The 26172-nt window shown below is 51.2% G+C and overlaps 1 protein-coding gene across 1 annotated transcript; it reads right to left on the bottom strand.

Annotated features, from left to right (window-relative positions):
- Positions 1-211: 211 nt before the first annotated feature.
- Positions 212-25776, bottom strand: POMGNT2 (protein O-linked mannose N-acetylglucosaminyltransferase 2 (beta 1,4-)). Its single transcript, XM_049629900.1, has 2 exons — positions 25343-25776; positions 212-2541 (listed from the first exon to the last, which is right to left on the bottom strand). Exon 2 carries the CDS (start codon positions 2434-2436, stop codon positions 694-696), a length of 1743 nt encoding a protein of 580 aa, XP_049485857.1. The 5' UTR covers positions 2437-2541; positions 25343-25776; the 3' UTR covers positions 212-693.
- Positions 25777-26172: the final 396 nt, after the last annotated feature.

The raw sequence follows: 26172 nt of genomic DNA, 5'->3' as shown, positions 1-26172 counted from the left end.
CCTCCCGCTTCCGGCCTCGTTGCCCCACTTAGCCGGAAATGCGATATCCGTCCAGCGATCAAGAGGAAATCCAACCAGCCTGTCTCACGTCACAGTCCTCGGCGCTTTCCCATCACCACGTCGCCTTGGGTGACAGCTGGGGTTAAAGAGCATGTGGGTAACGACTAACAGCCCGCTTCCTGCTGTCCAAAAAAAAAAGACTGGACCAAGATGTTTATAATCATTTAATGAATGTTCCACACGCACCTTCACTGTGCTACAGGCGAATTTCATGATGACGGAAGCTGATGAACCACCCACCCAAGCAACCACGTGATCTACTACTACTCACAGTTTCCAAACACCTGGAGATCAACCAGAAAGATTCAGTAGGGAACGGCACGATTACTCGGCCAGAGGCTCCTTAGGGTTCTTACTTTCCTTCTTCCTTCTCCTCCTCCCGCTAAGGACCTTCTCCACGGTCTGGATGCTCAGGATGGGAGAAGGGGGCTGGGAGGGTCCCATCGTACCAGGGCAAAGAGGACTGTGGACCCCACACTCCAGATGCAGTAAGATGACATGGGGGCACAAGCCTGGGGCAGGCCTGCTCAATAAATAAACAATTCCCAGAAGCCGCCACACGGGGCTAGTGGGCCCAGGGCCACTGAGCTGGAGGAGCCACACCCCCACCCAGGCCTGGCCACGGCACGCTCGCTACGTGTTGCACACCAGCACATCTGCAAAGGGTCCCAGGAGGATCTTGTTGAAGATGCAGCGGACCCACACCAAGTAGGTAGTGAAAGGCTTGATGTTCTCGGTGAAGGTGTGGTTCTGCAGGGCCAGGATGTAAGGCACATAGGTGTTCTCGCCCTGCTCCTGGAGCCACACCTCGTACTTCACCTCCCTCACCTTCAGGTACTTGAGGTTCCACGGGATCTGCCAGGACACGGTGAGGCGCGCCTCGGAGGCGCCCTGCACTGACGCCTGGCACCGCGCATCCCGGACCTTGCCTGGGTAGAGGCCGACAGTCCACTTCTGCTTCCGCGGCCCCGGCCGGCCCTTTACCACGCGCCGTATGGTCTGGATGAGGGATGGGACGTCCACCTTGGTGTCCTGGTAGATTCGGAAGAGCCACTCAGGGTTCCGGCAACAGAGATGCCGCGGGACCTCGCGGCTCTGCAGGATACGGGCCTGCTCCGCCCGGTCTAGGTGAGCGATGCCCCCCTGGTCCCAGGGCCGTTCAGGGTGCGTGACTGTGTTCTCTGGCATCATGTTCCGCCAGGCTACGTACTGGAGGTCCATGCCAGGCAGCGTGGCCAGCGTCTTATAGGGCGTATAGTGGTCGGGATTGACAGCATACGGGAAAAGCTCGACCACAGTGGCCCCACGGGGCAGGAAGAGGGCAGTGACCAGCTGGGCCCCGTGCATGCTGACCAGCATGGAGGCGTTGCCGACCAGCCGCACGACATCTGCAAAGGCGTGGTCCTCCAGGGACACCGTCACCGTCTTCATCTGGAACTCCTGGGCCAGTGCCAGCAGCAGCTCTGCCTCGTTCAGGATGAGTCTGTTCTGGGTACGGCTGAAGACCAGAATGTAGTCTTCGCCTAGGGGAGCCCCTGCCCGGCTCACGTTCAGCTTTTCCATCATGAACCGTGCGAACCGCCGGATCTCGTTGCCCGAGACCAGGACGTTAGCCTTCGGGCCCTGGGGCTGGACGAAGCCATACTGGTACCACGTGGTGACCTTGGAGAGACCCACGAAGGCATGGGAGAAGCACAGCAGCCGGCCCAGCGTCTTGAGCTGTGCCCGCAGGAGTGGCTGCTTCGGGCTGAGGAGCTTGTAGAGCTCAAAGTGTGCGCCCTCGCTCCAGCCCTCCATGAAGAAGAGCCGGGCCTCGTGGGCCAGGCCGGGGAACTGCCTCAGGGTGTAGAAGAGAGGCAGCAGGTCGTCGTGGAAGACGTGCATGAGGTTGTCGGGGTTGAACCGGTTGGCGAGGAGCGCCACGTCGGGCACGAACACGGGCTTCGGCATGAAGCGCAGGGCGGCGGCCGGCAGCTCCACGAAGTTGAAGTACTGGGTGTTGTGGTCCTCCACGGTGGACAGGTCGAGCAGGGCCGGCTGGAAGCGCCGGGAGCCCAGGTTGGGCAGCATGACGGACGCGTTGCCGTGGAAGAAGATGAACTCCTCGGCCTCGCTGGAGTAACACAGCCACTCGAAGCGGCAGAGGCGGTCAGTGTGCGTGCGGCCCGTGCACACCATGTGTGTGCCGCCCTCCATCAGGGTCTGCAGCGCCCTGGGGTAGTCGATCCTCAGCGCGGGGCCCGGCTCTGGGGCCTGGCGGCCGAGGGCCAGCTCCTCCTCCAGAGCGGCCGCATGCTCACGCAGCCGCACGTGCTTCCACAGGACCGCTGCCAGCACGGACACCAGGAGGGCGTTGAACACCGCCGACAGGTGCATCCTAATGCCACCACGGGGCCCTAGTGACAGGACAGCCCCCGGGCAGTGCCACGGGCCTGGCGGGCTCGACCCATCTCTGCGGGCACGCGGACGATCGGCAAAAGCCTGCGGGAGACAAGGAAAAGGGAAAGGTGTCGGCACGGTCTGTCTGCGGTCACCTTAGGCTCCTGCGGCGTGTCGGGCACTGTGCCTGCCACAACGCTGGATTCTCTTTTTGTTTTGAGAGCGAGCGTGTATGCGGGCGCCGATCAGGGGAAGGGCAGAGGGGGAGAGAGAGAGTCTTAAGCAGACTCCAAGTTCAGCGTGGAGCCCCACCCGGGGCTGGATCTCACGACCCTGAGGTCATGACCCGAGCCAAAGTCAAGAGGCGGGCGCTTCACCGAACGAGCCACCCGGGCGCCCCGGCACTGGATTCTTGAACCATCTTGCGCGTTCGAAGGTGTGGTAGACTAGACGGCTGTTCCAAATATTCACTGCCTCCCTTCCCCTCTGCCTCCACAGGGGGAGTATACATCCCCGCATCTTGACTTTGGGCTTGACCACATAACTTGCTTTGGCCAATGAAGTGTTAGCAGAGAAAGCATAATCGGAGCCTTGAAAAGAGCGTGTGTGGCTGGCCTCGCCCTCTTTATACCTATGACATTGCCGTGAGGAGAACGTGTTCAGCCTAACCTCCGGTCCCGGGAGTGACACGCGTGTGGAGCAGCGCTGCTCCGGCCAAGCCCAGTGTAGCTCACCTGACCCCCAGGTTTGTGAGTGAACCCAGCCAAGACCATCAGAACCACCGGTCAACGCAGGGACGTCTGAGCTGGGTAAGTGCTTACTGTTGTCCATCACGGAATCCTGCGGCTGTTTATTATGAAGCACCACTGTGGCCACAGCTAACCAGAGGACCTGTGATGAGACGCCACAGGGAAAATCCCGGGTAGGGGCCTGGCATTGCTGGACTTTTCCTTACGTGGGACTGAAGGCCTGTGAGTGTCGCTACCAGGCTGTACCCCAGGACCCCAGTATGCCCCTTCTTAGGACACACAGCAGGTGCGCCTGCGGGATACGGGGGACCCTCTGCTCTTGTTTAAAGCTCCCGTTTGGAAATCATGCCTTTCAGAGTCCCATGAAAGGACGGGTAGGTTTGTGCCCCCTCCGTGGTCCAGTAATAGAACTGTGTCTGCACGTCACCACCGACACCCCGACAGAGAGGCCTGGCTGGGCTACACCACCTGCCCCGTTTTTCTGCGCTCCAGGGAAGGGTGACACTTGCTGTGAAGCCCAGGACGGCTCAGACTGACGGATCTCACGCTCAGGCCTCACAGGGGGAGCACGCATAACACCTGATGCCTACACGGCACTGCGCTGGGGAGGGACGGAGCTGCCCCTTGATTCCCTTGGGGCTAGCTTTGGACTCTTGAGTGTCCTGCAACTTCCCTCTCCCTGCGATCACAAAGATCAACGTGCAGTCCTGCTCAGAAAGAGACAGTGGCTTAGGCTGGGTTCCCTCAGAACTGCAATCAGAGATAAGGGTTGGAGTCAAAATAGTTTGAGAAATTATCCCAAGAAACCTGTGTAGGAGAGTAGGGAATTAAGAGGGACAAGGAGTGAAGCCAACAGAGGGCACATCAATGAGCCCGTCGCTACTCTGCGAAAGCCGGGCTACTCGTCTACCAACTCCTACCCAGCATCAGTTGACGGTCATTCCTGGGGACACTGTCTCTTCCAGCCTACCCTCACCTAAGGGTTGAGCACGCACACATTCGTACGTATGCACATTATATTCCCCACCAAAACATTTCACAAAGAATTACTCTGACTAGCATAATGTACTCCAGTGTTTCCTTTTCCAGCCCGATATTCTATTCTGTTTCAAAAGGTGGGGAAGGGGGGGGGTGTGGGTGTTCACCTTAATTGATTTTACAACCTAACAGGGTCGGCAATTTGCTGTTTAAAAAATACTGGTCTAGACCACAAATTCTCAAAGCTGGCTGGTTGTCGACATCCCCAGAGGCACTCACTAAAACTGTATATTCCCAGGCACAGATCCTGGAGGTTCTGATTCAGTAACAGGTCTGGAGTATGGCTCAGGCATCTTTTCTTTTTCCTGTCTTCTTGCAGATTATTTGAATTACATTTTTATCTATCTATACTGTTTTTGAGTGTATTTCTTGGTACAGATTCTCTAGTGGTTGTTTTAGGCATCATACTATTGACATGCAACTTCGCACAGTCTACTAGTATTGACATTTTACATCTCGACTAAGTAAAGAGACCTTATCTCTGTTGGGCTCTTTTACCCTTCGCCCTTGCAATCATCTTCCAACATTTCCTCTACAGACATTAAAATCCACATCAGACAGTATTACAAATTTGGTTTCAACTGTCAAATGTCATTTTCTCGAGAGGGAAAGGAAAGCCTATTACATTTACACATATTTTTATTCTTTCCATTCTTTCTTTGTCCCAGGTTTTCTTTGGTTATCATTTCTTTTCTTTGGAGAACCTCCCTTCATTACCATTGTAGGGAAGTTTGCTGGGAACAAATTCTTAGTTTTCCCTCAAGTGACAAAGCCTTGATTTCACCTTCATTCCTAAAGAATATTTTCACTGGGACAGAACTCTGGGGTGACAGTTCTCTCTGCACTCTGGCCTCCACATTTCTGATGAGAAATCCACTGCACCTAAACTGCCATTCCCCTGGACATAATGCATCCTTCCTCTCATGTGGCTCTGAAGAGTCTGGTTTTCAGAAGCCTGATGATTATCAGGTGTCCTGGTGTGGGTTTCTTTGGGTTTACCCTGTTAGGGCTTCATTCACTCTTGAATCTGTAGGTTTGTATCTCTCACCAAATTTGGGAAATTTTCAGCCATTGTTTCTCTGATACTTTTTCAGCCTCCAGGTACATGAATGTTAAATATTATATATATAATTGTAAATATTTATTATATATATAAATATTGTGTGTGTGTGTGTGTGTGTGTGTGTGTGTGTGTCTTTTTAGGTCTCTAAGGCTCTCTCCAATTTTTTTCCAGTCTATTTTCTCTCTGTTGTTTAAATTGGATAATTTCGTGTTCACTGATTTTTTTTCTTCTGTCACATCCATTCTCCTATTGAGCCATTCCAGTGATTTTTTACATTTTGGTTACTACTCTCTTCGGTTCTCAAATCTCCATTTTGTTCTTTATATGTTTCCTTTCTTTGCTGAGACTTAGCCTGGGCATTTGGGGTATAATGTTATGATACTCTGGAGCTTATATTAAACCTTCTATTTTAGCGGGTTTTTGCAAGAACCATGCTAGTGGGGGAAGGAAAAGCACGGAGTCTCTACCGTTGGATGAGAGGAAATCCACGCTCCCCGTGTGGCCTCCACCAACAGCACCCTGGCAGGGAGAGTGAGAGACACAGCAGCATGGAGTAGGAAATCTCAGCTCCTCAGCTGGCCTCTACTGACACCCAGGGGGTACCTCATCATCGCTGGGTGGGGGTCGAAGTCTAGGCTCCAGTGACACCTCAAGGGGACTGTTGTGGTGGGGGGGACATCTTGTCACCTCTGGGTGGTGGTAAAGGTCCAGGTTCTCATCCAGACCCATCGGGGGAGGGTAGGTTGGGGTGCTGAAGGTGGGGGTGGGTACCTGGTTGGTTACCACAAAGCAAGGATGGATGTCTAAGCTGTCCATTCAGCCTTTACTAGAACCAGGAGGGAGGGGAGAAGCAATTTTCCTTGGTGTTTTGCAGGAATAGGGTGTTACTCTCAAAAAGGTTTGTTTTGTTAGGCTGTTCCTTTTCCAGTCCTTTGATGAGAGAGTGAGCGAGCTTTCCTTGGGGCTTTTTCTGGTCGATGCTCACCGGCATTTCTGGGTTGTGGGCTTCTTTGGCACCCAGTCTGGGATACATAGGAGGCAAATAGAAAATCCAAGGAACTCAGTACTGTGTTCTTCTCTCTACCTTTCAGTCTTCTGATGTTTTATACACAATGTCCTGTATTTTTAGCTGTATTAGTGGATGGGTAGGGATAAATGTGTCTACTCTGTTTTGACCAGCACCCAAAGTCTCATTGGTATCTGCTTTTTTACTAAGCTCCCAGGTGATTCTGGGGGGTACAACCACATTTGAGAAACACCAAGTGGCTCTTAACCAAAGAACTAGGCCATGAATCCTAAGAGCCCCCAAAGTCTTAACGTATTCCAGCATCAGTTCAAAACTGTAAGTCCAAAGTCTCATCACCATGGGATATGGTGAACTAGGGCTTCCTGGAGCCTTGAGTACCTAGTGGTTTGCAGACCCTCATCCTTGGGGGCCGAGGGTGGTCGTAGGCAACGAGGACATGAGGCCAGGGTCGTGGGCCCCCACTTACCTCCACACAAAAACCAAGCACCTTTAATTTCATATATTTAGAGGTACTCTAGTGGGCTGAATAATGTCTAAATTCAGGTCTACCCAGAACCTCAGAATGTGATGTTATTTGGAAAACGGGTCTTTACACACACAATTATTTAAGCATCTTGAGATGAGATCATAATGGATTAGGTTGGGCCCTAAATCTAATGAAAGTGTCCCTAGTGACAGAAAACACAGAGGAATGGAGCAGGCAGCCACGTAAAAACAAAGACAAGAGACTGGAATCATGTAGCTATAAATCAAAGACCACCCAGGACTACCAGGAGCCACCAGAAGCCAAAAAGGGGAAGGGTTCTCTCCTTGCGCTTTTTTTTTTTTTTTTTTAATTTTTTTTTTCAACGTTTTTTATTTATTTTTGGGACAGAGAGAGACAGAGCATGAACGGGGGAGGGGCAGAGAGAGAGGGAGACACAGAATCGGAAACAGGCTCCAGGCTCCGAGCCATCAGCCCAGAGCCTGACGCGGGGCTCGAACTCACAGACCGCGAGATCGTGACCTGGCTGAAGTCGGACGCTTAACCGACTGCGCCACCCAGGTGCCCCTGCGCTTTTTTTTTTTAATGTTTATTTATTTTTGAGAAAGAGAGAGACAGAGTGCAAGCAGGGGAGGAGCAGAGAGAGAAGGAGACACAGAATCTGAAGCAGGGCCCAGGCTCTGAGCGCTTAGCACGGAGCCCCACACAGGGCTCGAACCCACAAACTGGGAGACCATGACCTGAGCCATAGCTAGACAATCGACTGAGTCACCCAAGTGCCCCTACCTCCTCGAGCTTTCAGAGGGAACACGGTCCTGTCAATACCTTCATTTTAGGCTGTTGGCCTCCAGAACTGTGGGAGAATAAATTTCTGTCATTGTAAGCCAAGTTTCTGGTAAATTTGTTACAGCAGCACTTGGAAACTCATACGAGTACCACAAAAATTTATTTAAAAAACGGAGTTCTGGGGGGCCTGGGGGATTCAGTTCGTTAACGTCCGACTCTTGATCTCCGCTCAGGTCATGACCTCATGTTCCAGGAGATCGAGCCCTGCGTTGGGCTCTGCGCTGGCAACACGGAGCCTGCTTGGGATTCTCTGTCTCCCTCTCTCTCTGCCCCTCTCCAACTCATGCACGTGCTATCTCAAAATAAATAAATACACTTAAAAAAAATAATAAAACCAGGGCTCTTTGTTCTTAGGAAGGCATTACACTGTTATTATTAATTTTTTTAAGTTTACTTTGGAAGAGACAGAGAGGCGTGAGTCGGAGAGGGCAGACGGGACAGAGACAGAATCCCAAGCAGGCTCCACACTGCCAGCACAGAGCCTGATGAGGGGCTTGAACCCACAAAGCCGTGAGATCATGCCCTGAGCTGAAACCAAGAGGTGGACGCTGAACCGACTGAGCCACCCAGGCGCCCCAGGAATTCCACCGTCGTTCAGGTGAACTACTGAGCGAGTCCTCCTCACCTTAGAGAGGTGCCCCGAATCGTCCAGCAACTCTGCGACACGGCAGGATTAAAAATGGAGGCGTCCTAAACTCCTGGCGAGTGCTGCCTCCTGAAGGCTGGGGAGAGCGGCAGGTCACGTGCAGGCCTGGCCACGCAGCTTCTGAGTTCAGGGTCCAGCGAAGGCAGGTGGCTCCCCGCACAGCCCAGTCCGTCCACTGCTCCACCCAGCTGCCACCCGCTAGGGCCAGGCCAGGTCTGATGTGGGTGAGCCGCTCTTCACCCCCTTGAGCACGGCTCTGCTAGGGAGGACAGGCCCGTTCCATCCCTTGCAGCCTCCCTCCCCCTGCCTGAGGAAAGTCCTCTGGAGTTCTCACCTTGCCAGAGCAGCCACACCTTCTGCTAACCCTCCCCGACAGGGCGGCAGGGAAGGTGCGGGGGACAGGTAGCACACCTCGGTCTCAGGGCACCGACCGCACCAAGAAGTCTGACCAATTGGTCTGCTCTGTTGGAGACCCCTGATCTCAGGAACTATCACATCACACCCTACACCAACCTGGCTCTGAGTTCCTGCCGCATTACCGGTGGTGGGTGGCTCCCAGAGGAGGATGTGTGCTGTCCAGGCAAGTTTAAGGCTAAAAAGCCAGACAGACTCGGGGTCAAACCCCAGCTCCGTGACTTTATGGCACCGCCTTTCTGAAGTCACGTTCCCCGTCAGCAAGAGCGAGAGCCCAGCACCCACCTCACAGGGTTGTGGAGAAGGTCAGAAATGGTGTATTCGTTGAACCTCATGAATACTGATAGCTGACTGCTTGTCACGTACAAAAACAGCAATTTCACGCAATTAGGGTCAACCTAATAAGTGTCTAGCAGAGGGGAAAAGGGAAAAAATTGAGGCACCAGATGGTTAATAAAGGGCCACAGGGATGCACAATGAAGTTTGGCATTTTAAAACATTTTGGACACACTTGGCTGCCTTCATCTGACTCGAAGCAAAAGATGATTGGTGCTGAGGCGGGAACTGTCACTTTTCATTACAGTCATTTGAAACAAAGGATTTTAAATCTAAGAGGATTCCTCCCACAGATGGGGACTGAGATAGGACATGCTGTCCTCTGTTGGCATCTTGGGCCAGAGTCCGTCACCAGCTCTCTACTTGGGCTTCCAAGTCTAGTGCATTAATAAAGGACAGAGGGGGCACTATTTCCACCCAGGATCCGTGCTCCTTTCCTCTTCCTACTAAAACCCCAGGTTTGTTCAGAAAGCCACCCCTCCCCCTGATACCCAGGAGGTGCAGAGCAAGCCAAGACCTACCTCCCACCTCCAGAGGGCGGGTCAGCAGAGAACAAGCCTCTGGGGCCAGTTACTGGCCCGGCATAGCATGCTACCTGAGTAGAACCAAGTAGAACGGAGGGAAGGAGTCACATCCCATGTTCCCACCCACTGGACACAAAAGAAGGTGCTGTCCCATGGCCGCTGCCTGCCATCTGCTGACCAGCCTGAGAACAAGGATGGCATGATGGAGGAGAGACAGGAAGGACCCTAGTGACATCTCAGAGCCCTATAACTTGGACTTCCTGCTGTGAACTTTCCTCATTATGGAAGCTGGTTTGGGTTGGGGTTTTGGTTCCTCTAAACTAAGAATAATTCAACTTTGTTGTTGTGCACGTTGTGTGGAGCAAACACATGGGGGTCTGACCTGTGCCTTCTGTTTCTGAGCTGTGCTCTAACCTAGTGGGGCTATTTGGTATCAGTTTCCCCATGACCCTTCTAACTTGGGAAAACAAAGCCCTCCAAGAAACTCTTGTATTAGAAATTAGAAACTATGGGGCACCTGGGTGGCTCAGTCGGTTAAACATCTGACTTTGGCTCAGGTCATGGTCCTGCAGTTTGTGAGTCTGAGCCCCACGTTAGTCTCTGTGCTGCCAGCTCAGAGCCTGGAACGTGCCTTGGATTCTGTGTCTCCCTCTCTCTCTGCCTCTCTCTCTCTCTCTCTCAAAAATGAGTAAACATTAAAAACTTTTTTCTAAAAAAGAAAAATCAGCGAAGGCCAGAATGTCAATGGCCTTGGTGCTAGGTCAAGAAATCTGAACTCTACCCTATAGGCAATGGGGAGCTACTGTAAGTCTTTGAGCAGAGTAGCCCAGAGATGGGGGAGAACAGAGGTAGAAAACCCAATGACAAGTTCCCAGCCTCAGTGTCCCTCCACTCAGTGTGGGAGAGGCAAGCCTAGGAGTTAGAATGGGGTGCCTGGAGGGGGAGCTTGGCATGAACGGAGTACAAAGAGCGTGTTCCTTATGGCAGTTCAAGTCCCGAAGTCTGCAGATGACTACCTTTAAGCAAATTCCTGTGGATTTGAACCCTGTGGATTTACAGCTACTCCCTTAACAAAGCTCCCACTCATTCAATCCCATCGGGCCTTCTTGGTCTGTAAGGAAGAAGGCAAAGTCACAGCTATCCTGAGAGCCCACAGACTTCATGTCCTTCATGCAGGCCTTCAAGGCTTTTGTGGAACAAAGGCAGAGAACTTCTGGTCCAGCCCCAGAGTGACGGAGAGGACACAAGCCGCTGCCTTCTTAGCTGGGTTTTGCCTGTGCTCCGGTCAGCCCTGCTAATCTCCAGGAGAGGATCTCTGCAAGCCCAGAACCCTGCGGCCAAGAAATCTGCTTAAACGTCAATGTTTCCCTGTCTTTTCACACTTAAGTACCCGCCAATAAAGAAGAGAAACTCTTTAATGCTCCGTACTCGACTGTAAAGTCCAGTATCCCCTTCTTCCAAGAATCCCCTATTCGTAATGATTCTCTTTACAGTGTCTACCCCCAAGATTGAAGGGTTTCATCAACCTTTACCTCCTGAAGTTGGTATTTTATATCTGCATGTGCATATATAAAATCATACTGCTGCAGGGGCGCCTGGGTGGCTCAGTCGGTTGGCCGTCCGACTTCAGCTCAGGTCACGATCTCGCGGTCCGTGAGTTCGAGCCCCGCGTCGGGCTCTGGGCTGATGGCTCGGAGCCTGGAGCCTGCTTCCGATTCTGTGTCTCCCTCTCTCTCTGCCCCTCCCCGTTCATGCTCTGTCTCTCTCTCTGTCTCAAAAATAAATAAAACGTTAAAAAAAAAATTTTTTTTTTTAAAAATCATACTGCTGCATATACTTTTTCAAAAACATGTGCCCCCTCCTGGAAATTCCCTACCCAGCCCCACCAGCTAAGAACTACTTTGCTATTAGGCTGAATCACATTAAGTTGCTGGTACTTGACCAATTCTGACCAGTGTCCCCTGGTTCTTCTGTGGGAACCAAGTATCCTAACCACATGGACAGTGTCCATACCACTGGACGGACAGTTCCGAGGCTGCTCAGAAGAGAAAACCTGTGTCCTCACATGCCCATAGCAGGAGTTCTGACATCTCTCTAGGGGGTAAGAAGAGAAAAAAAGGACACAGAAAGAGCCAGGAGGAGGGAGAGATAATTCATCCATAATGTCAGAAGAGGGAAAGAACTGAGAAAGTAAAGGAAGGGACAAAAAAGGGCTTAAGAAGGGAATGCAGAGGCCGATGAGCAGGGTGTCTCACTGGGGAGCTGGAGAGGTGGCCCTGAGGGCCTCAGCTCAGATCTGGGTCAGGGAACTGGAGAGGGACTCAGGCTGGCACAACAGGAGGGATGTGAGCCGGAGAACAGCTGCGGGTGGGGGTGGGGCGGCAGGAGTGCACTCACACACAGGCAGCTCCTAGTTCTGACCAGCGGGAGAGCCTGGGAGCAGTGACGGCACAGCTGGCACTCAGGTGGCACTCAGGTATTGATTCCTAGTATCATCCTCTACTAAGGAACCAGGGCTGTGTGAAAAATAACTGCGTCCAGGGCTGGGGCAGGGAAAGTACGAGATGAGCTTGGAATATCTCGTAGTGCCAGAATGTAAGGAAGTTCTCAAAAAATGATGAGGACATATCAAAAAGGCACAAGGAGGCCCCAGCGGCTAGATCTGGGACCATGTAACAAAAAGCAATAGGTATTGCCTGGGTGGCACCTGGGTGGCTCAGTCGGTTAAGCGTCCGACTACGGCTCAGGTCACGATCTCGCGGTCTGTGAGTCCCAGCCCTGCATCGGGCTCTGTGCTGACGGCTCAGAGCCTGGAGCCTGCTTTGGATTCTGTGTCGCCCTCTCTCTCTGCCCCTCCCCCACTCATGCTCTGTCTCTCTACATATATCAAAAATAAACATTAAAAAAAATTTTTTTAAAGCAATAGGAATGGATTAGAGCCCAGAGAACACAATAAGTGTGCAAGAGTCAATACTGATACGAATACACAATTGAGTAAATAAATAAGGACAAAGGAACAGATCTTTCTTACAGTAGAATTCCAATTAGTCAACGTAGAAGCAGTGACGGAAACAGAAAATCACCATTTGGCCAACATCACAGTAATAATGGTTCCAGGCAAGATCCACTGCCGGACTGCTAAAATTAGTGCGTGGAAATATGACGAGAACTGGATATTTGCATAGTCTCAAACTGTCTCCCTGTGAGATACATATCTATTACGAAGGCAAAAATAGAACTTTTACGGCACAGGAGCCTGGCAGACAGCCCCTGAAACAAATAATCAACGTTACCATCACCAGTAATAACTTACTGACCTCATGTACCCCTTGACAATGATGCACTGAGAAGGGCACCTCACGTCTGTCATCTTCTTACCCAAACACGCGACCTCGATCTATAGTTCTAAATAGGGAAATTTGGTCTAGCTCCACTGTTAGCTCTGAATATAGCGTATAGAGAAGTTAATAGAGAAAACATTAAACCCAAATTGAAGGACATTCTACAAAATACCTGACCAGGACTTGTCAAGAGTGAAGGTCACAAAAGACCAGGAATGACTGAGAAGCTGTCCCAGATTGAAGGAGACTAAGGAGACACGCCATTTTTTTAAATTGTTTTAAAATTATTATTTTTAAATTTAAATCCAAGTTAGTTAACATATAGTATAATGATGATTTCAGGAATAGAATTTAGTGACTCATCACTTACATATAACACCCAGTGCTCATCGACATGACAATTAAACACAAGGTAGGATCTTGCACCAGAAAAAGGACATTAGTGGGAAAACTGGCAGAATTTGAATAAGGTCTGTAGTTTAGGTAATGGTGCTATGTTAATTTCCTGGTTTTGATCATTGCACTGTGGTTATGTAAGATTTAACATCAGAGGAAGCTGAGTGAAGCATCTTCTGTAACTTTTCTGTAAGTCTAAAATTACTTAAAAAGTCATAAAAAGTTAGAAAACTTAAGAAACAAGAGAACATTAGTGTTTATAGGTAAAATGACATGTATGTGGTTTGTTCTGAAATACTCCAGCTAAAAAAGCACGGAGGCAGATGGACCAAGGCGGTAGCAAATTGATAATTGTGAAAGATGGTGATGACGGCCTTTCTGTGGTCCTCTTTTGTGTCTGACGTTTTCCGTAATAAAAAGTCAAAAAGTTAACAATAAAGAATCAAATAAATCCCTGCTGCAAATGATAGAATTCTAAGGAGTGGATAAGTAATAAGTGAATATTTAGAAAATATAAGATAAACAGAGCCCTCCCTGGAGAGATGGGAGGCAGATGCACGGGGCAGGCGCTGATGCGGGTTTTGTTCTGATCACAGACGGGAACTTGTCCAACAGCAGCTAAGGCTGCAGCGGACACACCCAGGGAACGTCAGGGAGTAAGAGCTGCAGGGACACGAGGAAAGACCAACCTCTAACCTGCACGGGCACCTCTCTAGGTGGGTGTGTGCCACCTGCCCCTCTGCTAGGCCTCCCTGTGGCGAATCGCGAGCTTGGCAGCAGGCAGGTGGGGAGTGAGGTAGGGTCACAAGAGGAAGGAGGCCGGGGCTCTCCTCTGGACCTGTGCGAGCAGTAGCCAATCCCAGGGAGGCCCTGAGCTCAGAACTGGGATCAAGCTTATGGGAACTGGAAACATGGGGTTCAGGACGTGGTGAGGCAACCAGGCAGAGGCCAGCCTTTGAGCCTGGGGAGGAGAGAGGACTATGTCTAGGTAGATGCTAAGTGACCACCCCCTTCCCTGCCGGGCCAGAAGGATGCTGACAGAAGACAGGACAAATACAGACTGGACCACGGGGCCCTTCAGGCTCGCAAGTGGCCTTCCAAGGAGGAAAATGGGAAGGAAGGTTTGCTGGGGATGGGCAGAGCATTTCGCTAGAAATCGTGCGGTGGTTAAAGCACGGGGCCCAGAGGCCAGACTGCGTGGGTTTCTAACTTGACCATGTTCAGGCCAGGCAGCCTGCACCAACATCTGATGAGAAGAGTTGCATAAATACCCCACTCCTGTGGAACTGCTGAATCACTATATTGTATACCTGAAACTAATACAACATGGTATGTGAACTATACTGGAATTAAAATACGAATGAAGAAAGGAAGGAAGGAAGGAAGGAAGGAGAGAGAGAGAGAGAGAAAGAAAGAAAGAAAGAAAGGAAGGAAGAAAGAAAGAAAAAGAAAGAGAAAGAAAGAAAAGAAAGAAAAAGAAAGAAAGAAAGAAAGAAAGAAAGGAAGAAAGAAAGGAAGGAAAGAGAAAGAAAGAAAACCCCATCCTCCCCAGGTAGGAGAGTTCGGAGGCACGTTCTACACCGGCACCAGAGTTCCCTGACAGATTATGCGTTGCCCACACCATAATCGGCCTGAGGCATGCCCTTTTCCCTTCCCGGTCTCAGTTCTTCACGCCCTTATTCATGTTTATTGGGATGCAGTTCAAATAATCTACTTCTCCTTGAATCTTTGTCTCAGGATCTGCTTCTGGGGGAACATTAACTAACCCAGTTACTACTGTATGTTGCCACTGTGAAGACAGATGACAAGCCACCCTTGCGTTTTCACCTGCTGTGAAGTAGCCAAAGTGCAGTAGGAAAAAACCAACAAGCACTTGGCCAGTCAACGGTTATTGTAAAGTATCTTTCAGACTGTTTCCCACACTCCCTCTGTGTCCCCTTTCCCCGGATCCCCCAAATGCACTGCAGCAGCCCGCATAAGCCAGGAGAACTCAAGGATCGGGCAAAATGCTCAGAAGAGTTTTCAAAAGATAACAGTGGAGGCTCAGAGCACGTCAATCAGACCCCTAGCACTAAACAACATAAAAGAGGCCTTTCTCCATCACCATTTCAAAATGTTTCTGGATGAAAAAAACTCCAGGAGGAAATTCAAAATGGTGGAGAATAACTGGGCCAAGTTTGCTTACCAGAAAACGGAGCCGGTGATGTCCCCTTTCTCCAGGCCAATTTTCAGTGCTCCTGGAGAGGGCACTCGTCTCAGTGACAATAAAGCAGTGGTAGGGAGACCGGGACGGTGAGGGAGAACTCAGGTCACCCTCCTTGGCACTGGGGACTAAGAAAGACACTCAGCCAAGCTGCTGCCTTCTGCAGGACTGCGGCTCGCCAGACGGGCGGACAGGGCGTACTGTGTCCAGTCCAGATGTATGACCCACTGTTTAGTGCCACTCTGTGCACCAAGAGCCTACTCAGAATGATGGTGATCAGGGATGAGAACTCCTTCAGACTGAAGGCCTCCATGCCCGACTCTGTCACCTGGCTCTGCTGAAATGGGTGGAGGGGCCAGAATCCCAGCATCACAAGGTACTTGCAGTGACAGGACACTCCCTCACACGCCGAAGCAGTCCATCCTCCTTTGTACTTACTCTCCTGAGACCTCAAAGCTCAAAGACAGAGCTGGAATTCACCCCTCCTTCACCTGCTGTCTCTAATCCTCTCTCTCCGAGTGAACCCGCTTCTGAGCAGGGGGCAGCCTCCACCTCGTCTGCAGTCAGATGTGGAAAGCACCACACACCTACTGGTTCCCGCTGTCCCAGTGCCGTACGGCGTCCCTTACATGCATGCACGACCCCACTGATTCTTTCCTTACCACCATGCGGCATGATGGTTCACTCTGTCCCCATTTTTTCTTTCCAGAAACAGTCTCGGTGGCAGGGCCACTGGTCAGGACCTGTCCACAGGTCAGGACTTGACTCCACACATTTCCACCTGGACCACCTCTCAGAGATGAGGGCTGCCCCGGAGGGGTCTTGTCATGAGGCTCCTTGGACAAGGAAGAGGAAAGACAGTAGCCCTCAGAGGCACGGGTCACCCAGGATAATATATTTTGTCTCCTCCTAGTGCCCCCTGAAAAATGTCCTGTCCATCTACGATCTGTGGGTGGGTATGAAGGTCCGGTGATCTGTGAAGGGCCAAGGAAACCACCCCCGTCTGAGCAGAGCCTCCAATGGGATGGGATCTGGGGAGGCCGGAGGGTCTCTGACATGGGCCATTCCACACGGAGAATAAGAAAAGAAAAATACACCCTTTTCCTGCTTGGGCAAGGCTATGACAGACGCCCTAACAGAGGCCTCCAGCCTGGCCCTTGCTCCAGGCCTGCCTTGCCTTCAGGGGTTCCCAGAGCCTCTACGTACAGCATCCCATTTGGTGCTCCCCCCAACCCTATGAAGCATCATTATTCCCAATTCTCTGGTGAGGAACCTGAGGTCAATGAGGTTCAACGACTTGCCCAAGGCCACGCAAGTGTGAAGTCTAGATATTAACCTAGCGTCCTCTGACTCTAAAGACTGTGCTCAAAACCATCGAGACACAGAAGACCTGGTTTTAACTGAAGTAGGGCAGGGGATGAAGAAGAAAAAGAAACACGCCATTCAAAGGACTCAAATCAGGGAGGGGCGAGCCCAATTAAAGGCCCACACATCCCACCCTGCTCAAAGGCCACACTCCAGCCTGGGCTGGCTGGGTGGGGTTGGTGGCTAAAGGACTCTGTCAGAGAGTACTCGCCCTCTCTGCTCTGCCTCCCCGGGATGCCGCTTCTCCCCTTGGGCAGCTTCCTCTCACGGTCATGACATGGCCACCACCCTCAAATGAAGCAACACGCTTCCCTGGTTTATATCCAGCTACAGGCAGAAAGTTCTCCCTCCCCAAGGAATAACTTGTCCACTCAGCCAGCTGATATGGTTAACTCCCACCCAGCCACCTCCTGGACCAATGACGGCTGAGGAGCTGAGAGCCCTCGGTGCCGCAGCAGAGAGGAGGCCAGGGGAACGAACGCTGGTGGGTGACGAGATGTGTTGCAACTCTTAAAGGAGACGGGCTTCACAGGGCACCCAACGACCTTGGGCCTCGTTTGCTTGTTCTTCCTTTAGAAAGAGGAGAAAATACAACTTGGAAAAACCACCTCTCCCCACTACTCATCTCACCCACACCCTAAGTGAAGATAACGCGGCTTCTCCATCACTTCGGGACCACACGCCAGATGCCCTACGGTGCACTTCCTGTCCCAACACACTAACTACCGAGGATATAACCTGCACTTAAAACCGATCCCCAGATTACTGCCAACCATCAAACATAAACCCACTCTGACCTCGAAACGTATGATCAAGTCCACGCAAAACAAAAATCCGCTGCCCGTGCAAAACGGGCACCACATCTCATCTTTTTACTTTGCAGAATTTAAAAAGTAACTCAACTTCAGCAAATTTCTCTTTAAACCCTTCTTCCTACAAGAGGAGATCTATAATATTTCTGCCCCAGATTCTCCAAGGCCTGTCTGCCGACTGAGGGGATACAACTCTTCCGCACGAGGCACAGAGTTGCCGGAAAAGGAGGGCCGAGTCCCTGCTGCTTTCCCCAGTGAAGTCCTGTCAGAGGCAGATTAAGAGCCGTCCTGGCTGGGGGAAAGCCAAACAAAAGGACCGACCCGAACCTTGATTCTACTCCTCAAAAGAATGCCCACGGTGGCACCTTCTCTGCTTGTGGGGCTGGAAGGCTGATTACAAACCTGTGTTCTTTGGAAATAAACTCATTCCATGGAAAACGCAGTCCTGATTGGACTCTTAAGGTGTTGCACCAACAGCTTGGATCAGGTTTTCAGCCTGCCTGCTCCGGGCATGAAGGCCTCAAGGAGGGGAGGGGTCTGTTAACTTGAATGGACCAGACCACACTAGTTTCAAGTTACCTGTCAATCACTTTGTCCCAGACAAAGCCTGTTCTGGTGCCGTGGACCCCAGAGGTGAGGGGCAGGAGCAGAAAGCAGGGAAGGATACACATGCTCACACAGCACAAGGCTTTGGGGCTTGCAGCACATGGAAAGAGCCCTCATCCACAGCTTCCATCTTCCAGCAAGGAGGCAAGCTGGGGACACACCCCCGAAGGGAACGCCTCCTGAAAACATCTGCAGAGGCCTGGATCTCTGGCCCATGGTGGAGAGCTGTGCCCTGGAGTCATTCCTGACAAAGGGTCTTAGAATGACCCTTCACTCTCTTAAAAATAGGCTTGGGGGGCACCTGGCTGGTAGGTCATGATCTCACAGTTCGTGGGTTTGAGCCCTGCATCGAGCTCTGTGCTGACAGCTCAGAGCCTGGAGCCTGCTTCGGATTCTGTGTCTTCCTGTCTCTCTGCCCCTTCTTCCCTCCCTCACTCTCTCTCTCAAAAATAAATAAACATTAAAAAAAAGATTTTTTTTAATAGGCTTTGGGGACACCTGGATGGCTCCGTTGGTTGAGTGTCTGACTCTTGATTTTGGCTCAGGTCATGATCTCACGGTTGTTATGACTGAGCCCCAAGTCAGGATTGGAGCCTATTTAGGATTCTCTCTCTCCCTCTTCCTCTGTCCCTCCCCGGCTCTCATGCCTGTGCTCTCGCGCGCTCTTGCTCTCTCTCTCTCAAAAAAAAAAAAAAGGCTTTGGTTAGATATAGACAGGCATGACGTGGAACTTATTTAATGACCAATATGGCACAGTCACCGACCAAGCAAAATGGACGCCCACCATGGCACCTCCCTGGTACAGGTGCCACAGCAAGCCCTTCTTAGCTTCTGGCTGACTCTACCTAAGTATCAGGAAGGTGGGTGGGAGATGACCTATGTTTATCTATTCAGTCCTTATGAATATCTATTCATGAGCCTGAGTCCAAAGACTTAAGACGACATGAAGAGCATGGGAGAGTGAGGCTTTGCATCAACCCAAAAGAGAGTAAAGAATGTGCAAGAGATACAAAAATGGAAAAAACAAAAACAAAAACACCTCTATCCTCAAGGTTCTCTCTGTGGCAGAGGGGACAAGAGGCTGTTAAAACCTGACGTGATGCAGCTGTCACAGAGGAAGGGAATGTGTGCTTTGGAACACTACTGGAGGGGGCACCTTCACCACCCGGGGAGAGGAGGGACCATCACCACAGGATGCTGTCCTCCTGTCCCAGGAATGTCAGGGAAGCGTTCTGTACACACCACAGGCTTTCCCGGTTCAGTGGGACCGACCCAACTCCTCATGTGATCACCCCCTGGGTCATCCTGATAGCGGTCAACTAGCCTTGCTTAAAAATCCCTGCCGTTCACCAGTCTTGCCCAAAGGGCTCCTGAGAGGAAGAGCACCGTCAGGTGGGTAACAAAAGAATCTGCTTAGGAAGGTGCAAAACCCTGGCAGATCTCCCACATCACGTAAGTGCATCCAATCTGGGCTAAGTGCAGGCATCGGGACACACAAGACTGCAGTGGAGATTTAAATTCCCCTCCCTAGCGGTGGTGGCCACGAATTCTTCACAGGCCACACAGCTCATACTTACCTTCCTTTAGATCCTAGGTGTGAGCTGGTTTTATGATCTTGGCAGACTAACGCCTCAAGCCTCAATTTCCTCAACTGTAAAATGGGAATAATAACCTCCTTAGGGTGCTGGGAGAACTAAACGAGCTAATGCACATAAAGTACCTACATAGGCCTCAAAACACATTAGCTGTCAGAACTGTAATTCATTAGGGTTCCTCAAATTAACAATGAATGAAACACAGGTACTAAACCAGCCATACAACCCCAAACCACTCCTAAAGGGACTGAACCCCCAATGGCTTTGGTGGCACATTCACAGTCCCTCCCAGGTTCCCCCCGTCTTCCTAATGACTTGTTTCCCTTCTCCTGTGAAGAGGGCCCCCGAGCAGCCAGGTCTCAGCATGAAATTAACAATTTCAACCATCACCACCTCCAACCTCGTATGTCGGCAGCGTACTAGAAACCGTTGTACATTTCCTCATTTCATCCTCAAGCCAACAATAAGGGGCTAGCATAGCACTATTAACATGTTCCCCATCTGCAGATCAGGACACAGAGGCTAGGAAAAGCTAAGTAAATGTGTCCCAAGCGCCTCAGCTTGTACGGAGTGAAGTCCATACAAGGAGGATTTGAACGTGGAGCCTGTCAACATGACGTATGTTAGTAACAGCCCAGGTACCATCTGGCCCTCATCTTCTCGGCCTTCCAGGGCATGGATTTCCAGGGGATGCAACTGTCATCACACTTAACTCTTCTCTGCCTTTTCTACCTCGGGCACCAGATTTGGGGACCCAACTGGTATGGGGCACAAAGCACTTAGTGATTCAGCCAGGAAAAGTGCGACAGAGCACAGTGAGGAAGCAAGCGTCTGCGAGCCAAGGACAGGGGCCTCAGGAGAAACCAAAGCCGCCAACACCTCGATCTTGGATTTCTAGCCTCCAGAAGCGTGAGAAATAAATTTCTGTTGTTCATCACCCAGTCGGTGGCACTTCGTTATGGGGGCCCAAGCTGATACACATAGGTACCACCAGGCCACTTTCCCGACACGACTTCATCAGCTTGACCTTTAAACTGGGCATTAGGTCTCCAGGTCACATGGCCCACCCCCCGGCTTCACCCTCCCCATTGGCCCCTGGCTCTAGTGAGCATGTGAGTTTGCACCTCTTGCCCCAGGCCTAGAATAACCGGAACTCTTACTCCTTACTAGACCACAAGGCCCCTGTGAGTGGCTTTTCTGTGCCTATGTCCGAAGCTGGCCAGGGCCCCCCCAGAAGTGAAGCCTGCACCCATGCCGGGTGACCAGCCCAGAAGATGAGCCGCCACAGCAGGCAGCCTCTCACCCAGCTGCCCAGCTCTGTGTCTGCAGGTGTGGTGGCATCTTTGACACCTTCCTCCAGTACTTCTTGGAACAGAGGGGATCCTGGAAAGGAGGGTGCACTAAGTCTGTGCTCTAGGAGCTGAGTGAAGCAGTTTTAGGGGGCAAATTGAAGCATCCTTCTATCTGCCTCAGTTTCTGAAGTGCTTTCTTAGGCATTTTTTTAATCTCGTTTATTTCTCGCCCTCCCCCCCCTTTTTTTTTTTTTTTTGCCTGACACGGCCTGTACTGGTAATAGTAGAAAGAGGGGCAATTTAGCAGATCAGAGTCTCCAGCACCTCCCTGCGGCTTGGTTCATGGTTGAGTACCCGGTATCCAGCCAGGAAGGGCCCCTCTGTTATGCTTTCAAAATGGAGAAAAGAGATAACTCTTAAGACTGTACCGATGATAGTCTACCAATGACGGAGTGAAAAGTCTGATTCTCTGACAGATGCCAGGGCCTGGGTATGCAGCAATGAGGACATGGGAAGCCAAAAAAAATGGAAGGATCAATCGCTGTCCTGGCTAGCTCAGGAAAAGAGGACGCTGGCTTCTGGGCAGAGGGTGGAGGTTAATTCTACCACCACCTTGCTTTACTGAGTACCTACCATGTGCCAGGCACTGTCCCTAAGCCCCTTTCCTACACCTTTTCCCTTAAGCTGCACAAAGCCCTCTAATGCAGATACTATTATCTCCACTTTCTTTTAATACGAAAAAAATCCAACTTTAGTGACATTAAGAAGCTTGCTGTAGGTCTTAACAGCTCAAACGGGGGCACCAGGATACAAACCAATGACTGACTCCAGATCTTACAGTGCTTCAGACTCGGAGGTACAATCAGTGACACAGAAGCAGGGGAGACGTCAGAGCAAGGAGTTTTTATCACTCAAGGGCAGAGCAGGTGTGAATGGCTGCAGAAATGCAGACCCACAGGCCCTCAACTGTAGCTTAGCAACCCAAGGCTCTCCTTGTAAGATTACTCTCCTCCCCCCCCCAACCCCCCACCCCATGCCCACCAACAGAGACACCCAGCAGCGGCAGGTGGCTCAAGGGAGCTGTGGTCATTCTCTTGCCCCAATGAAAGTCTGTGTTGCACATGGCGGTGACAATTATCCCACCTGCCCTGGTGCTGTGCTGAGAAGGTTAATCCACCAATTTAAAATTACAAAACCACCGCATTTTAGAACTAAAAGAGCCCTTAGAAATGATTTGCTCTAACTCTTTATAAAAGAGGTCAAGAGAGGCGGCGTGAGCTCTCACAGGCAGCCAAGATTAAAACGGCGGTTGTTCTCAGTCCAGAGCTCCTCTCCTCGCAACCCAGGGCTCTCGGGTGGCCCTCCTCCCAAAAGCAGAGATCAGGCCCAGAGAAGAGGTTGAGCTCTGGAACTCTTCCCAGCCCCTAAACAGGATCACTTCTTCTCCTCATCAAGCTCTCGAGGCCTCACCCTGATTGCACCCTTCCCCAGCCGTGTGGTCATCCGTGGATGAGAGCCACTAGGGGCCACGGGGCTGCCTCTTCCTCATCCCCCAGGCTCACCCAGTGGATGCCTCCTCCAGCCTCATCCAACATCACACATGGAGAGAAAGCACAAGCAGCCAGGCTGCGGGGTCCCACCACCTCTCCACGTGGTCGGAGAAGACCCCTGCTGTGCCCTGGGTCACAACGGGGCTTCAAGAACCGCAAGAACCACGGGCAGCAGAGAAGTAAATGGCACGGGTTCTGGAGCTGAGATGCCACAGTGAGCTCCTGTCCTGTCATTTAGCAGCTGCATGATGCTAGACCAATTCTTCTGGTTTTTTTTTTTTAACAGACAAAAAGTTGTGCATAATTAACATATATCAGTTGATATTTAGAGATAGGTACGTACTTGTGAAACCATCACCATAATCTATGCCATAAACCCATACATCACCTCCAAAAGTTTCCTCCCACCCTCTTGTGACAGACACACTTAATATAAGATCTACCTCCCTGGCAAATTTTAAAGTATATTGTTAATTATAGGCATTAAGCTGTACAGTAGAGCTCTAGGACTTGGTCATCTTGTATACCTGAAACTTGATACTCTTTGACTAATGCCTCCCCGTAACCCCTCATCCCAACCCCTGGACATCATTCCACTCTCTGCTTCTGTGAGTCTATTTTAGATTCAACCTACATGTGGTATCATGTAGTATTTGTCTTTCTGCATCTGCCTGGGCCAATTCTTAAGCCTTCATGTCCTGGTCTGAAAAACAGACACAATTACACCTACTTCACAAAGTGGTTTTCCGAATTCAAAGAGACAACAGGGGCAAAACACAATGCCTGACAATTATTTTTATAGTATTATTATTATCGCAATAATGCTTTACCTCCCATTCAGTGGCTCTGACATATGCCCGAAACAGTGCTAAGTGCTTTAGAGGAACGATCTCATTTATTCCCTCCTACAAATATAAAATAGGTGCTATCGATTTCATCCCACGTTTGAAGAAGTATGCGCAGAGTTGTTAAGTGAACTGCCCAGTGGCACACAGCTATTAAGTGGTGGGGCTGGGATTCAAACCCAAGTCTAACTCCAAAGTCTATGATGACATTTGTTGCTTACGCCTTTCATGTTCATTATTTTATCCAATTTAAAAAACCCGTCAGGTGTTAGGCAGGTCCTGGGGGAGAGTATCCACTGACAACCAACCCGAGAGTGACGCGGACCCTTGGGGAATGGCGCATTTGGTAATTTAATTTTCCAGTTAGCTCAATATTCACTAGAAGCCTCTCTTCATTGCTAAATATTTTCTAAAGCCAGGCCCAGAGCGAGAACTTACCAATCAGAAGGAAAGTTCAAAACCTGGTGTAGCTGCTCTAGCACTCTGACACACCAAGGCCACCAGGACGCTCACATGGCCACGGTGTCATGTGGGGGAACTCAGTAACCAGCACCCCATCCGCCCCTTGGCTGAGGATCTCCACTCTCTGCTTCTCCCCGCCCTCCTGAGGCCCAAGGCTCAGGAATTGATGTGCTGGCCATCCCTGGGGAAAATGGGACCTGTATTCTTTTCTGGCTCTGCCACTAACTGGGACTCCCGATTCCTCATCTGTAATGGGAAAGGATGAACTGGGTTCCAATCTCACCTCTACCATGTTTTATCTTAGCAACCACAAGTGCTAAGATTTGCTGCACATTCACTGTGTACCAATCCTGACTGAAGACTTGCACGGCATCATCTCATTTAACCTTCCCCAGCAACACTGTGATGAAGGTACTTTTATCTCCACTTTGCAGAGAAACAGAGGCTCAGAGAGGATAAATGACTTGCTCAAGGGCACACAGTTAGTAAATGAGAGCCAGGATTTGAATGCCCAGCGCATGTAACAGTAAACATTTGGTGAGTGAACATTTGGTGCTCCAAGCCTCTAAGTCCTATCAAACTCACTCCATAACCTTTCCCATTCCAGGCCTTGCTTCCTCCAAGCGTAGGCTCTGAGAGTTGGTTGGCATAAAGTAAGCAGACCCTAGCCTCCCAATACCAAGTGCAGGGCTCTGGCCTAAGGACCCCTAGATCTCAGCAGGTTTTCTCAGTGCCCAGGAGACAGGGTCCTACACACATGGAATGGGTCAGAAATTCACTGGGTCCCTCCAGAAGCTACCCGGGTACTGTGAAGCAGGCCGTGGTGGGCTCTTATCACCAGGCACACAAAAGATACCCTACCAAGCCCCAAAGAGCCAGGGGATCAGCTGCAGGCCTGCCCAGGTACTGCCTTCCAAAGGAGCCCAGGAGGCCCAGGTCCCCTCCGCGCACCTCGCTGGCTCCCCGCCAAACGCGCCTCACCGTCGCGCAAGCAAAGGGGCGTGAGGACCCGCTGCCAGCGCCAGCTGCGAGCTAAGGGCTTCAACCGGTGTGCCTGGGGGCGCCGCCCCGAGCCGGGCGGCGTCTGGACCCCAAGGGTCCATCGCCCCTCACCTCCGCCCCCATCGCGCGCCTCCTTCAGTGCGCATCACGCTCACTACTCGGTTCTGCAAACTTCTCCGGGCTTCCTTTCACCCCAGGGCCCGATGCTCTCGTCGATCCCTCCCGAGGGAAGTCCGGAGCCGATCCCTCAACTCCAAGCCCAGCCGGATCGCGAAGCCCTCGCCAGCCCCCAGAGCGCGCGTCTCACCTGCAGCCCGCAGGCGGGGCTCCGTGGCGTTGAAGCGTCCCGGTGGGCCCTCCGCGTAGTCGTAGTCGGCTTTGGCTGAATCAGCCGCCGCTGCCGCCTCCTGACCCCGCCCTGAGCCCGGGACGACCAGGCATGGAGGGCAGGTCCCGCGGCACCCACCCTACCGCCGCCGCCGCCGCCGCCGAGGCTCGTGGGTGCCCGCCTTGCGCCTGCTTGGCTGGCGAGCCCGGCGCGGCAGACAGTGCACGTGCGCAGGCTCGCGAGCTCAGCTGCTCGGACCCTAGGCCAGAACCACCCCTTGGTTAACGGAATTCTGGGAATTGTAGTTTGCCTCCGAGAACAGCCCAAGCCTTCAATCCGCGGAACCCTGGAAGTTGTAGTTTCTCCCCGGAGAGGCGCAGTTTTACTTCGTGTTAGATTTGTACGATTATGGAAGTCGTGGTAATAAATGTAAATGCAAGTTAAATCAACAATTAGATGTCACATATAAAATCAAAGTAATCAAAACTTCCGCATATTTTAAAATATATCTATTACTACAAGTACAAATAAATACAAAAGCACTATTCCTCTGGGGCGCCACTCCAATTCCCCACGCCCATTCCATTGGACCTTCCTCAAGGGCAAACATTCCCAACTCATGGCTGCTGCATCCGGCATTTACTGCCCACTCTCAAAATATACATATGCTCTATTTCTTGATTTATTAATTTTAGATCTCTTGGCTTTTTACTAGGATAGATGAGAATTTTATTCATTTAAATATGTGCACCAGGGGCGCCTGGGTGGCGCAGTCGGTTAAGCGTCCGACTTCAGCCAGGTCACGATCT

Source organism: Panthera uncia, chromosome C2 (genome assembly GCF_023721935.1).
Source record: "Panthera uncia isolate 11264 chromosome C2, Puncia_PCG_1.0, whole genome shotgun sequence".
In the NCBI taxonomy this organism is placed as follows: Eukaryota; Metazoa; Chordata; class Mammalia; order Carnivora; family Felidae; genus Panthera; species Panthera uncia.
This window is presented reverse-complemented; position numbering and strand designations above follow the sequence as displayed.